We start from the raw sequence: 13,144 nt of genomic DNA, 5'->3' as shown, positions 1-13,144 counted from the left end.
AGGTGTGATATAATCCATAGGGTCATGAAGAGTCGGACATGACTTAGAAACCGAACAACCACATCAAAATTAGGAAAGTGGACCTTCTGTTAAAAGCATTATGAAGTTGCCATCCAAAGAACATTGAGGAACACACGGTGTAGATGCTGAGGTTCCTTCAGATCATAACCGATCAATCAGAACAGAGGTGGAAGGGACTTTAGGAGGTCTTCTAGTCCAACCCTCTGCTCAAGCAGGAGACCCTATGCCATTTCAGACAGGTGGCTGTCCAGTTTCTTCTTAAAAGCCTTTGGAGCACCCAAACTTCTGAAGAACAGAAAAGAACGAGGACAGAAGAAGACAATAAGCAACAGGGTGGTTGGACTTAGTTACAGGGAGGATGGAGGGGCCCATGGGGGACCTGATGGACCTAGTTAGAAACAGATCCTTCTGGAGAAAGTCTAAGGTAGATGCTAAGAGTTGACACTGACTTGTCAACTCTCTTCTCAAAAGTCTCCAGGGATGAAGGACCCACAACTTCTGGAGGCAACTTCTGTTCATTGTCCTCACAACAAACTCATCCTGCAAAAAGGATATTGATTGACGTTCCCTAAATTACTAACCCGTGCCAAAGATAGAGGTGAGTTGCCTGGACTGTAATAATGGACACGTAATTTCCTGGCACGGAAAATCTCTTGTTTGTTTCCGCAAATACAGGTGATCCAGATCACCTTGATGTTGACATCCACGAAGAGGATTGGGCAGGTCCAATTTTTTTTCCCCCGTTTTTTGCTGTCATCGGGAATTTACTGACCTCTACCTGGGCTGTGGACGGTGGTTTTTGGTATGCAACAAATAATGGGCAGAATAACCCGTTTGACTCACATCCTTCACCAAAGGCGGGGAAATATTTATTTTTCTGTATGGGACGTCTGAATGTTGGGATGGATGGAGATAAACAAAGTGCAAGCTAAGTAAAAAGGATGTTAGGGTGGAACTGAAATCCGCAACGTTAACAAAAAAGAAGAAGAAGAAAACAGTGGGGAAAGAAAAAAAACCAGCAACTCATTAATTGTAACAGACAATTATTCAATTACCAGAGGTCAAAATAAAGATAACTGAGGGAAAAAAAAAATACTAGCTATGGATTAATTAAACCTCCAGGCACATGGCATGTCTCCCAATTACTTGCCTGCCTCCAGAAAGATATAAAAGGTGGAATTCTCCACTGCATCTTCACCAGTGTCAACTTCTCCTTGCAACTTCATTGCTTCTTCTGAGCTCTGCAAACAACCGGGTAAGTTGGCATTCCTTCTCTCTAATTCCTTCTCTCCGGGAATTTGGGGTTCTTCAGTTCCGAGGATGGAACTAAGTTAGGGCTCCAGGTAAGAAGGATGCTAATCCTTCTAAGTCGTAGCTCAGGTAGCAATCAAAAGGAAAGTGGCTTGATGTATCTTCAGGCAGGCTCAGCTTGCCTCGTTTATACTCTGCAAACTACTTTAGGGGAACAAAATGATGGAACTACTCGGTTAGCAGTAGCCCTTAGACTTATATACCGCTTTACAGCCCTCTCTAAGCTGTTTGAGTCGGCCTCTTGCCCATCCAAACCAACTGAGTCCTCATTTTACCCACCTCAAAAGGATGGGAAGCTGAGTTAAACTTGAGCCGGTCAGGATCGAACTCCTGGCTGTGGGGATGCAGAGTTAGCTTGCAAAACTGCCTTCTAACTGCTGAGCCACAATGGCCCAGAGTTGTACGAGCCTCATGCAACTATCCAAGGGGGGGAAAGCTTATTTGAGGGGCTGCCCTCAAATAAGGGACTTGAGGGTCAACTTATTTTGCAAAGCATCAGAAGGTAAAACAAGGAATAATGGATGGAAACGAATCAAGGAGAGAAGCAACCTGGAATTAGGGAGAAACTTCCTAACAGTCAGGACAATTAACCAGTGGAACAGCTTGCCGCCAGAAGTTGTAGGTGCTCCAACACTGGAAGATTTTAAGAAGAGAGTGGGCAGCCATTTATCTGTCCTGCTTGAGCAAAGGGTTGGACTAGAAGACCTCCGAGGTCCCTTCCAGCTCTGTTCTGAATAGAATGTAGCTAATTTGCACTTTTCCAATAGTATGCAAACTGGAAGGCAGTCCTTCACATAATCTGATTATTAAATTGATAAGATGCCTTTCTCCCAGCGGTAAAAATCTCCAAATTTTTCTCCTGCGTGTACAATCTTGTAAAACTCTCCAGATTTTTCTCCTACATGTACAATCCTGTGAGGCTGAGAGGTAATAGCTCTTTTCCTGGCATGTTTAACCTGGTCTGCATTTCCACAACATTTAAGCTTGGCTAGGTTTAATTTTGACCATGTTTTGGGGTGCCTTAACATCTTAAGACTCAGTTTCTGGCTAAACCAATTCGGTAACACTAGAAAGGGGATTTATTCAGAAACTAAAATTAATTTTCTCGTCTGAATGTTTCCAAGAGTGGGCCAAAATTATCCAGTTACCTTCTGGTGCTGAGGCTGAATTTGAATTGCTACACGAATATGGATCGTATTAGCTGAAAAACAAAATGAAGCCAACTTTGAGTTGACTCCTGCTAACTTCGTGAAGATGTTTCTGCTTTTTTTTCCCCCTCAGCAATAATGCAGAGTGCTTTGTAACTTTTTTTCCTCCCTCCAATGTCCCAATCTAGTTTTCAGCCTTGAGGTTTTTGTAGTCCTCTCCCATTTCAAAGAAAGACCAATAGAATAGAATAACAGAATTGGAAGGGATCTTGGAGGTCTTCTAGTCCAGGCAGGAAACCCTACACCACTTTAGACAAATGGTCATCCAACATCTTCTTAAAAACTTCCAGTGTTGGAGCATTCACAACTTCTGGAGGCAAGTTGTTCCACTGATTAATTGTTCTAACTTGTCAGGAAATTTCTCCTAAGTTGCTTCTCTCCTTGATTAGTTTTTCTTGTCCTGCCATCAGATGCTTTGGAGAACAGCTTGACTCCTTCTTTGTGGCAAACCCTGAGATATTGGAAGATTGCTATCATGTCTCCCCTAGTCCTTCTTTTCATTAAACTAGACATGCCCAGTTCCTGCAGTTTCAACCTACTCACAAAAAATGCAAAGCCATTTATTGTGACATCAGAAGCGAGTCTGGTTTTCGAGGGAGGGCAGTTCCGATGTATTATCATTGCTAAAAAAAAAGAAGGAGAAGGAGGAGAAGGAGGACCGCTTAGTCCTTCTTGAAAGTCAACAATGTTTGCTCTATTCCAGTTTGCTTAGTCTGAAAAAGAACATCAAGGGTTTAGACCAGATATGGGTGCCTTGGGAGCCGTAGCAGTGTGGGTGGCTTCCCTCAAGTTTGTTTCCACATTTTTGGACAACAAACGAATGTTTGCTCAGATCTTTCCATCTCTTTCCTGAAGCTTGGAAGACAATTTGTTGTGGAAGGAGGGAAGAGATGGACAGACTCAAACGCTTGGCCCGATCTAACAAAATGAAATTCAGTGTAGAGAAAAAGTAAAGTCTTACACTTAGGCAAGAAAAACCAAAAGTAGACATATAGACTGGGGGGAAGCCAGGATTAATAGCAGGAACTGGGAGAGGGATCTTGGGAGTCTTAGTGGACAACCAATTAAATATGAGCCAACAGTGTGTGGCGGCAGCCAAAAAAAGCCAACGCAATCCTAAACTGCATTAACAGAGGGATTCAATCAAGATCAAGGGAGGTGCTAATACCACTCTATAAAGCCCTAGTAAGACCACACCTAGAGTACTGCTTCCAGTTTTGGTCACCACCCTATAAAAAAGATGTTGAGACTCTAGAAAAAGTGCAGAGAAGAGCAACCAAGAGGATTAGGGGACTGGAGGCTAAAACATAGGATGAACGGTTGCAGGAACTGGGCATGACTAGTCTAGTGACGAGAAGGACCATCTTTCAATATTTGAGGGGCTGCCACAGAGAAGAGGAAGGGGGTCAAGCTATTTTCCAAAGCACCCAAAGGCCAGACAAGGAACAATGGATGGAAACTGATCAAGGAGAGATTCAACCTAGAAATAAGGAGAAATTTCCTGACAGTGAGAGCAATCAACCCATGGAGCAGAAGTTGCCTTCAGAAGTTGTGGGAGCTTCATCCCTGGAGGCTTTCAAGAAGAGACTGGACTGCCATTGGTCAGAAATGGCGTAAGGTCTCCTGTTAATCTGTTAAAACCTATTAAGACAAGGTGGCTTCCTACAAGTCCCAATCTATAGTTAGCTTCAGTGTTAAGGGAATGAGTAGACTTTCCTACTTCTAGATCTTGTTCTATTCATTGCTTCCTTCAGTAACCCGTAGCCCATAAGAATTTTTTTTCAGAAGAAACATATAGTACTTTGTTGACTGGAGGAGATCCTTAAAGTAAGGAGAACATTGGTGCTGTCTGAGCTTGGTTGTCTTCTTGAAGATCTTTCATGACCCATACTAGGTAACATCATTGGTGCTAGCGAGGTTTGCGGCAAATACTCCTTCTAGCACTGATGAGGTGACCTAGTTGGGTCATGAAAGGTCTGCAAGAAAACAACAAAGCTCAGAGAGCACCAGGGAACTCCTCATTTCAACCCTGAGCTACAAATATTCTCCTTTATTGGTGAGGAAACCGATCTCCAATGTGTGTGAGCCACCAGACGTGTAGCCAACAGTCTGAATGAGCCCGCCTCCTGAGATCCAGCCATGAACGGAGTCCCTGCAACTTGCTAAGCCATTAAAGAAAACTGTCAACTTCCAAAGCATCCCTGGCCTGCTCTCAAGTTGCCGTAGGACATCCCCCCTGTCTTATGGCAACAGGCCTATGGCACAGTAGCCAAAGACAGATGCACATTCCATACTTATCTCTCTCAAGGCTGTATCCCAGGGTTACCTACAGCAGCCGGAGGGGAGTGACTTCTACAACCTGTGAAATTGCTCCATTGGCGAATGTGATTGATGGCACACCCTGGCAGGAGGGGGGGGAAACAGGATCATAATTGGGGTGTAAATTATTTAGGGTCAGAGCTGGCTTTACTTGGGTATGTGCCGACATGAAGCTCCTAATCAATAACTGGATTTCTTTTGAAGCTTGGCTCAAGACTCATGATTTAATTAGGGCATCTGTCAGGACTCTGACAAAAAACATTAATTAACCTGACTTCATGCAAATCAAGACCACATAAATTATAACTTCTTCCAATGGCCATTGTTCATCTTAGACATCTTTTCTCATGTTTTTCTTCCAGATCCATCATGTCTTGCTACACTCCTTGCTGCCCACCTTGCTGCCCACCTCCATCTTGTGCCATTCCATCCTGCGCTGCTACACCCGTCGTAGGTCTCGGAGGATGTGGAACTCCGTTTGCCCTCGGTGGCTCTGGGGGCTTCGGCGGCCTTGGTGGCAGTGGCGGCTTCAGTGGTTTCCGCTCTGGTGGAAGCCCTGCATCCGCTAGCAGCCTTGGCACGCTTTCCGGAGTGACCCCATCTCCCATCAGCCAGATCCCGGCCTCCGAAGTAGTGATCCAGCCTCCCCCTGTTGTGGTGACCCTCCCGGGACCCATTCTCGCAGCAAGTTGTGAACCAGTGGCCGTCGGGGGTTATTCAGGATGTGCTGCAGGATCTTTTGGGGGATTGTCTTCTCGTGGGCTGCTCGGCTCTGGATCCAGGGGGATCTGTGGCCCCCGACGCAAATTCAGCATCTGTGGTTCCCCATGCTAAACCGAAGCTTGATCCGAGAAGACCCGAAGGACTGAAAACCGTTGCGACGTCAGTGAATGTATGCCCGAAACTTTTAGACTGCCAGCTAAATTGTTAAGTTGTTCAGCCAATGAGACAATCAAATCCAAGTATTTGTCCGGTGCTCTAGGCTCTTTCTGAAAACCTTGTATTTCTCCCTTTGCTCGTTCTTTTGAAACCGCAAGTTCAACGCCAACATTTCTGTCATTTTCATCTGTTCTGTAATTGCACTGGGAAAGGTGGGGGGAAATCTGTAGAGAGACAGAAATGTTAGAATCCAGCTGTTGCTGCTATGATACTATCTTCTTTCGCCCTATTAAAGCTTGTGCTGCATTATAAATCCTCTTTTGTGAGCATTTTTATTTTCCTCCCAATTTATTCGCTGCCTCCCTGCTCGTGGTAGAAATACGTGGTTTCCTCTGCTATATTCCCTGATTCATAGTAAAGTCTTTAAGAGTGCACAGCAGTAGTCAAGATCTGGAATAAATTATTTAGTAGTGTCAGGCACAAACAACTGGGCCCACATGTGTAGAGTTCAAATTAGCTACTTTATTGTTTTCTGCCTGTACTACAGGAATCTCCTGGCAGTTTTCACCTGGGAAAGACCAGATAAAGCTCAAAGACATTTAGGAGGGGGGGGTGGTCAGATCTTGTCCTCTTGTGTTTACATAGTGAATCTAAGAAGGGGTGAAATCCAGCAGGTTGTGATAGGAGAACCAGTTCGGAGTAGTTTTGGAGTAGTTCAGAAAACCAGTAGCGGAAATTTTGAGTAGTTCGGAGAACCAGCAAATACCACTTCTGACTGGTCCTAGAGACCGGGTGGGAATGGAGATTTTGCAGTATCCTTCCCCCGAGAGTGGGGAGGAAATGGGGATTTTGCAGTATCCTTCCCCTGGAGTGGGGTGGGAATGGAGATTTTGCAGTATCCTTCCCCCTGGAGTGGGATGGGAATGGAGATTTTGCAATATCCTTCCCCTGCCACGCCCACCAAGCCACACCACACCCCACCAAGCCACGCCCACAGAACCAACATTTGGATTTCACTACCGAGTCTAAGCTAATTCCCCACTTGACCCCCCCCTCCTCCTCCTCCTGACTGGGACAGTTGTTCTCCAAAAAAAAGATTAGTTCCTAAGTGATCATAATAACCAAAATAATGCTCCCGAGGGTTTAAAACATAACCCCAAATAAAACATGCAATCGGCAACAACTATTAGTGCCAACCCAGATTCATTAACACGGTCAACAAAATTTAATGGGAAAACTCATTTGTGTCTCAGATGACTTTGTGGTTTCTAAAATGACATTCCGGTGACATAAATGCCGGTTAAATAATTTAACTCTAATGGGGAACCCGAAACCTGGGAGTTTGATTTGTGTCACATACACACGCCTTAGGTTGTGTGGTTTCATCATGTGTCTTTCAACCATTAAAATAACCCAAGCCATTAAGAGTCAAGGAGTACGAAGGAATTCAAATGAGTACAAGTATTTTAAAATACGGGATGGTTTTGCTTTCTAAAAAAAAAAAAAAAAAAAAGAGCTTAGTATTAGTTTTTTTAAAAAAAAATCAAAATTCATTTGTGTGAGTTAACAGTAACTATTCCGATGCCATTAATCTATTGTCGTTTCCTCAAGTATTTAATAATTTTCTTATTTCGGCAGCCCTGTTTAAAAAGAGTTTGGGAAAGTCCCTGTTGAGAGACCCAGAACTCTTTGCGGCATGAAGAATGAGGGAGGAAAAAGTTCAGTAGGCATTATTCTCGTTGGTCAAAAGTTTCCATATGTGTAGAGTGCTAGGATTGTTAAATTAGATGTCCAATTTGTTCCTTGGAACATGGGTCTCCAACCTTGGCAACTTTAAGCGTGGAGGACTTCAACTCCCAGAATTCTCCAGCCAGCTGAAGTGCTTCAACTGAGTTGAAGTGCTGGCTGGAGAATTCTGGGAGTTGAAGTCTGCCAGACTTAAAGTCGCCAAGGTTGGAGACCCCTGATTTGGAGTCCTCCTGCATCAATTTTGGGTTACAGTCTCCTTCGAAGAGATGAGGATATTCCATGGAAGACCATTGAGGTTGAACATCTTTTCATCTCCTGCTGAAAGAAGCATGGGACCAAAAATGCCCATCCCTTCTCCCTGTCTTTGGAGGCATCTGACCAAGCATCTGTCTCAGTGGGTTGAATTTTGGTTTCCTGCACAGGTCATGGATTGGGAGGACCTTCCATCTTTGGAATTTCCATCATGAACTGCCACCGAGAGGGGAATGTCTAGAGAGGCTCCGTTTTCAGAAGGCCTCTCTTAGAACTTGCCTCTGTGGATGCAGAGAGAGCTGAAGCCTCCATCTAAGGACATGGGAAGAGTAGGGTTGGTTTATCGTAAGGATCTGTTTAGGACTGGGTGAAATTGGTGCTCCTGGGACATTCCCATTTCCCCCTTCTCCACAAACAAATCTTCATTTTCCCAAACTGGGAACTTCTCAGCTTGAGTTCCAAATCTAAAATTGTTCTTAGCAATGTGACTGTTTTCATTCTTCTTGTTATAGCCTTGTGATGGCGAACCTATGGCACATGTGCTGGAAGTGGCACACAGAGCCATCTCTCCAGGCACGCGAGCTGTAATCCCGTTGCTCTTCCGGGTTCCACCGTGCCAGCCAGCTGGTCTTCAAGTGCACGGGCACGCTGGAAACCGGAAGAACAGCTGCCTGGTGAGCATGTGTGTACCAGGAAGATGATATCCTGGTTTCCGGCTAGCCACCTGGTCTTCCGTTTTTGGCCTGCACGTGCTCCCATTTTGGCAGTGGGTGCCGAAAAGGTTCGCCATCACTGCTATAGCCAAACTCGTTCCTACAGTGTAGTTCGGCAACAGCAGGCTTAGCACCACGTAGGCTGAAGATGTGTGGGCTGTAACATGTCAGGCAACGATGGACTGCCTTTTCTTGAATGGGAACTGAAGGGATGAGCCATGTTTTCTGAGGGAGGGAAACAAGAGATCTGGCAAGATAAGGAGGACTAAGTCACTCAGGACTCAGGATGTGAAGAGACGTGATAGAATCTACAGCCTTCTTTAAGGTGGAACAAACATAGGGAGCATCAACCGTTTGGCTTTTGAAGTTGACTAGGCGTGAGGAGGCCGTCCTACTGGTCTTGCTTGGATCAACACAAGGCTTCTCGCCAGCCTTAAATTATGTGGGAACCTCTCACTATGCGTAACTCTGTTCCTCAGCTAGACCCAGATACTCCTTGACCCCAGGATTGGATTAATAGTTACCCTTGTTGAGATGTTTGTAGAGCCTTCCACCCAAGATGTTTTTAGGCCAACAGCGAGCATTCCTCCAAGGCCTTGACTACCAAATGCCACCCTTGAAGGCTCTTTAGAAGGGGCTGCGGAGTCATCTCCTCCCTCCAAAAAAAGGAGGACACCCCGTTCACCAACCCCAAGACAAAACAGACAAAAGTGTGTGATGCAACAAAAGTTTTAATGCAGAATGGTCAGGATGATACAGAAGAAAGGTGGGCCAGTTTTTGGGTCTCCGTGGCCCGAAATACCCAGCTACACGCTACACAACTGAGGTAGAAAGTCACATTAAGCCATAGAAACATCAGAGAGGAAGAAGCACAGCTAGGTTCAAAGCACGGGTTTTAGGGGTGCTTAGCAGTTCGTAGCTTGGACTTGAAATACAGATGCTGGGTTTCTTTGGAGAACGGGCTCAAGGGAACGCTGGATCCAATTTCCTGGAGTCGGAGGTTCCACGTACAATCGGTTTGACGTTTAGCAGGGGTATTTGCAGACGCTCTGTCTACGCTTTGAACCATAGCATCGGCCACCTCCGAGGTACCCACCGGAACCTCCCAGGTACCCACCGGAACCTCCCAGGTACCCACCTCCATAATGGGAGCCATAACCTCCAGATACACCGTACCCTCCGGTGGAACATGGGGAATAACCCCCTACAGCCAAAGGCTCACAGCTGGAAGCCAAAATGGGCCCCGGGATGGTCAAAGAGAATGGAGGGGGCTGGATGACCACTTCAGAGGAGGGGATCTGGCTGATGCAGGACACGGGTACGCCAGGAACCACACCGAGACTGCTGGCTGAGGTGGCATATCCGGAGCCACCACCGTATCCCATCATGCCATATCCGCCACCGAAACCGAAACCGCCACCGCCGATGCCACAGGAGCCAATGGCATGGGTGGGCCTACAGGTTGGGATGGCACAGGATGGAGCACACTGGGACTGCATGGCTGGGTGATGAGAGACGAGGCTGAAACATAGAAAGGAAAGAGAAAATATTGCATAATTTTTTTAAAAAAAAAATAAGGGGTAGGTGGTGGCCTAGGGGTGGAGCCTCTCGCCTCACAATCCAGAGGCTGTGAGTTCAATCCTAGGTAGAGGCAGATATTTTTTCTCTCTCTCTCTCTGGACACTCTGGGAATATATCTGCTGGACAAAACTCCTCACTGGCGACAGGAAGGGTATCCGGCCATTAAATCACTCTGCTAGCTCCATTCAGTTGCCCAGACTCCACCCCACAAGAAATTATGGGGGTTGTTAAATGAAGATGATGACAATGCTTGGAAAGCAAATGTAGACAATCAAATACCACCGAAAAGGGTTAACAAAACTTTGAGAGTTTGACTCAGTTTCTCAAAACTCTGAACGAGTTTAGTTAGGGTGTCAACTTCTAACCTACCAAGACTGCAGTAATAACCTTGTTTAAAGGGTTAAATCTTGGCCGTTTTCTTGGAGCTTCGCGTGTTGTGTGAATCTAGATGGCTGGTTTAGTTCCTAGCTCCAGTGTTGGCAGCAATTCAGAGATTGGGTTAACCTGTGTTGTGGGAACTTGGCTCCCGAGGAGCTTTAACCGGGAACTTAAACCGGGAGAAGCTATTTCGATGAGTCATTGGAAGAACTTCTAACCTGGCCCCATCTCAAATTGTTTCACTTAAAGTACTTGATAGAAACTTAACCTGTTGTGGAGAAAGCTGAGTTGATTTTTAGACGTTTTAAAATTGACAATTATCTGCTGAGCTGTTTTTCCAGAAGCATTAAACTGCCTCCGGTTAAAGACACACAAAAAAAAATGCTACTCCTCGTCTAAGGAAGCCAGACTATAATTATTTCATAATTCACCCTCACAGAGAAATTATACTCATATACTTAGCTTCATTATGCGTTTAGCCCAGTGCGGAGATTATATCTCAAGGACCAAACAAGGGTTTTTGTTTTTTTTTTGTGACTTTTAATCATCAAAAATGCCAGAGTTGATTACGAAAGAGAGGAGAGGCGATACAGGTTCATTAACGAATAAGTGCAGTTATTTTTGTTAATTTGGGCGAAAAGAGACCTCCAGGGCAAGATTCGTAACCGATGCCTTAAAACTGGCATGCTGAGGATTATCTGGTTGTTTGAGTTGGGGGTTTGTTTTGAGTTCTAGAAACAAAAGAAGGGAGCAAATTAAATCGTGCCTTTTCTCACACAGGATGGGTTTACGTGCTGCGCTAAACCACAGTTTGTTAAACCTTGGTTTGAGGCGTCAACTGAAGAATGGGTTGGCACAAGATGCTAGCATTTAAGTATGGTCCTGGAACTCCCTCATCTAAATTTTAGTGTGCCTGGGGTTGTTCCTAAGGTGTTTTTTTTCAAGAGGCAACTGGACTTTCTGGTTTTTTTCTTTGAAGAGGTTTCGCTTCTCATCCAAGAAGCTTCTTCTTGTTCTTGGGGACAACCATGACTAAGAATTCCCATAGACGTGCCTGGCGTTGATTCTCTTTGAAACGAGAAAGCTGAGCTATCAGAAGTCATTGGAGAGCCTCAACTTAGAGGTTCTTCCAGTGTCTCATGGAAATAACTCCTCCTACAGCTCCTGGTTAAGGCTACCAGGAGAGCCAAGTTCACACAACACAGATTAACCAGTTACTGTGTAAATCCAGAGTCTGGACTGGTGCCATCACTGGAGTTAGTAACTGAACCTTCAGAAATCGTGGACGCTCCATTATTGGAGGTTTTAAGAAGAGACTAGACAGCCGCTTATCTGAAATAGTATAGGTTCTCCTGCTTGAGCAGGGGGCTGGACTAGAAGACCTCCAAGGTCCCTTCCAGTTCTATTCTATTCTAAACCACCCCTCTGGATTCACACAACATGCAAGGCCGCAAGAAAACAGTCAAGATTTAACCCAAACCAAGTTGAGTGAATGCAGCCCTGTCGACATTTCCAGATGTGGCCGTGGACCGTTAAGTAATTATGTCAGCCAGACTTTTAATACATTCAGTATCGTTTTGATTCCACGGAAACCAAATTGTTTAGCCTAAGCCTCTTGGATTCATACGACATGCAGGGCCCGCAAGAAAACAGCCAAGATTTAACTCCAGTCATTGAATGCAGCCATGTCGATGTTTCCGGAGGTGAGCGTCAAACGGAACACGGCGAGAAAGTAATTATTTGGGGGAGAATTTTAAATCACTCGATATCATTTTTAATTCCAAGGGACATCAAATCAAAGTTTAAGCCTAAACTCTGCAGGACCGTCATCTTCTACAAGGGGAGATCGTGGTTCAGTAAAAACCATTCCGCATCCTAGCTTAGTTAGACATGTCCAATTTCTGAGCTTGTTAAGAGCGTTTCCCTGAGAGCCATTTTAGAGGCCTAATATATCCCACAAATACAACTCCTCTTGAAATGTTGCTGGTTGAATCGAGCGAGCTGGTAGGTTTTTATTTTATTTTATATTTCAAATTTATATACCGCACCTTCTCCCAAGGGGACTCAGGGCGGTGTTTTGATCCGAGTTCGGATCGCTCCGTTTCGACTGCCGTCGAAAATCGGAGCCACTCCGAGGAACAAGAAGCACGATACACATTGAATAACGAATAAAAAGAACGAGTCCTTACCTTGTGCTGTAATGCAGAAGGAGAAGATATCAAGAGAGGGAAGGCTTGTGAAGACACCTCAACTGATCCAGCCTTTTATACTCTTTTTGGGGACGGGGCAAGTCACAAGGAAACGAGGCGTATCACGATGCATGAAAGGCTTTAATTGTTTTCTTAACAGGCTTTGATTGTTATCTTCCTTGCCCCAAATAATTGCATGGTGTTTGCCTTCTGGGTTTTTTTTTTTTTGTTTGTTTGTTTTTTGGTCCCCTTGCTAAAGAGCCGTGGACGGTGGCCCATCCTTCTACACACGTCCTAATCTTTTTGCAAAAACACTCCACCCAACGGAGCTATTTTATCTGTCGTTCGCCCTTGGTAACCTTCCCGTTTCAAAATAATCATGATATTAAATAATAAAGCAGAAAGAGAGAAGATGCTGAAAATTGGGATAACGAGAAATCCCCGCCCTGGGTGAGGGAGATTTCGGTGCACTTATCTCAAATTGGAACTCAAGGACATGTTCGAATTGGCAAGGCATTTGGGAGTCAACCTGGATTTTTTAGCT

General features: G+C 45.0%; 2 protein-coding genes across 2 annotated transcripts; one reads left to right on the top strand and one right to left on the bottom strand.

The window, feature by feature from the left end:
• The first annotated feature begins 1,194 nt into the window (after positions 1-1,194).
• On the top strand, positions 1,195-6,051 carry LOC148111490 (uncharacterized). The gene is made up of 2 exons (XM_087881147.1): positions 1,195-1,276; positions 5,222-6,051. The coding sequence occupies exon 2, from the start codon at positions 5,229-5,231 to the stop codon at positions 5,691-5,693; it is 465 nt and encodes a 154-aa protein (XP_087737273.1). The 5' UTR covers positions 1,195-1,276; positions 5,222-5,228; the 3' UTR covers positions 5,694-6,051.
• Positions 6,052-9,165: 3,114 nt separating this feature from the next.
• Positions 9,166-12,701, bottom strand: LOC132712534 (uncharacterized). The gene is made up of 2 exons (XM_060694304.2): positions 12,601-12,701; positions 9,166-9,973 (listed from the first exon to the last, which is right to left on the bottom strand). Exon 2 carries the CDS (start codon positions 9,949-9,951, stop codon positions 9,478-9,480), a length of 474 nt encoding a protein of 157 aa, XP_060550287.1. The 5' UTR covers positions 9,952-9,973; positions 12,601-12,701; the 3' UTR covers positions 9,166-9,477.
• Positions 12,702-13,144: the final 443 nt, after the last annotated feature.

Source organism: Pantherophis guttatus, chromosome 18 (assembly GCF_059756535.1).
Source record: "Pantherophis guttatus breed Tessera chromosome 18, ASM5975653v1, whole genome shotgun sequence".
Lineage (NCBI taxonomy): Eukaryota > Metazoa > Chordata > Lepidosauria > Squamata > Colubridae > Pantherophis > Pantherophis guttatus.
Note: the sequence above shows the minus strand (reverse complement) of the source record. Positions and strands in the feature narration are given on the sequence as shown.

What these genes read in the sequence shown, in the direction of transcription:
- LOC148111490 (XM_087881147.1), top strand. Translation starts at nt 5,229, where the DNA reads ATGTCTTGCTACACTCCTTGCTGCCCACCTTGCTGCCCACCTCCATCT.
- LOC132712534 (XM_060694304.2), bottom strand. Translation starts at nt 9,951, where the DNA reads ATGCAGTCCCAGTGTGCTCCATCCTGTGCCATCCCAACCTGTAGGCCC.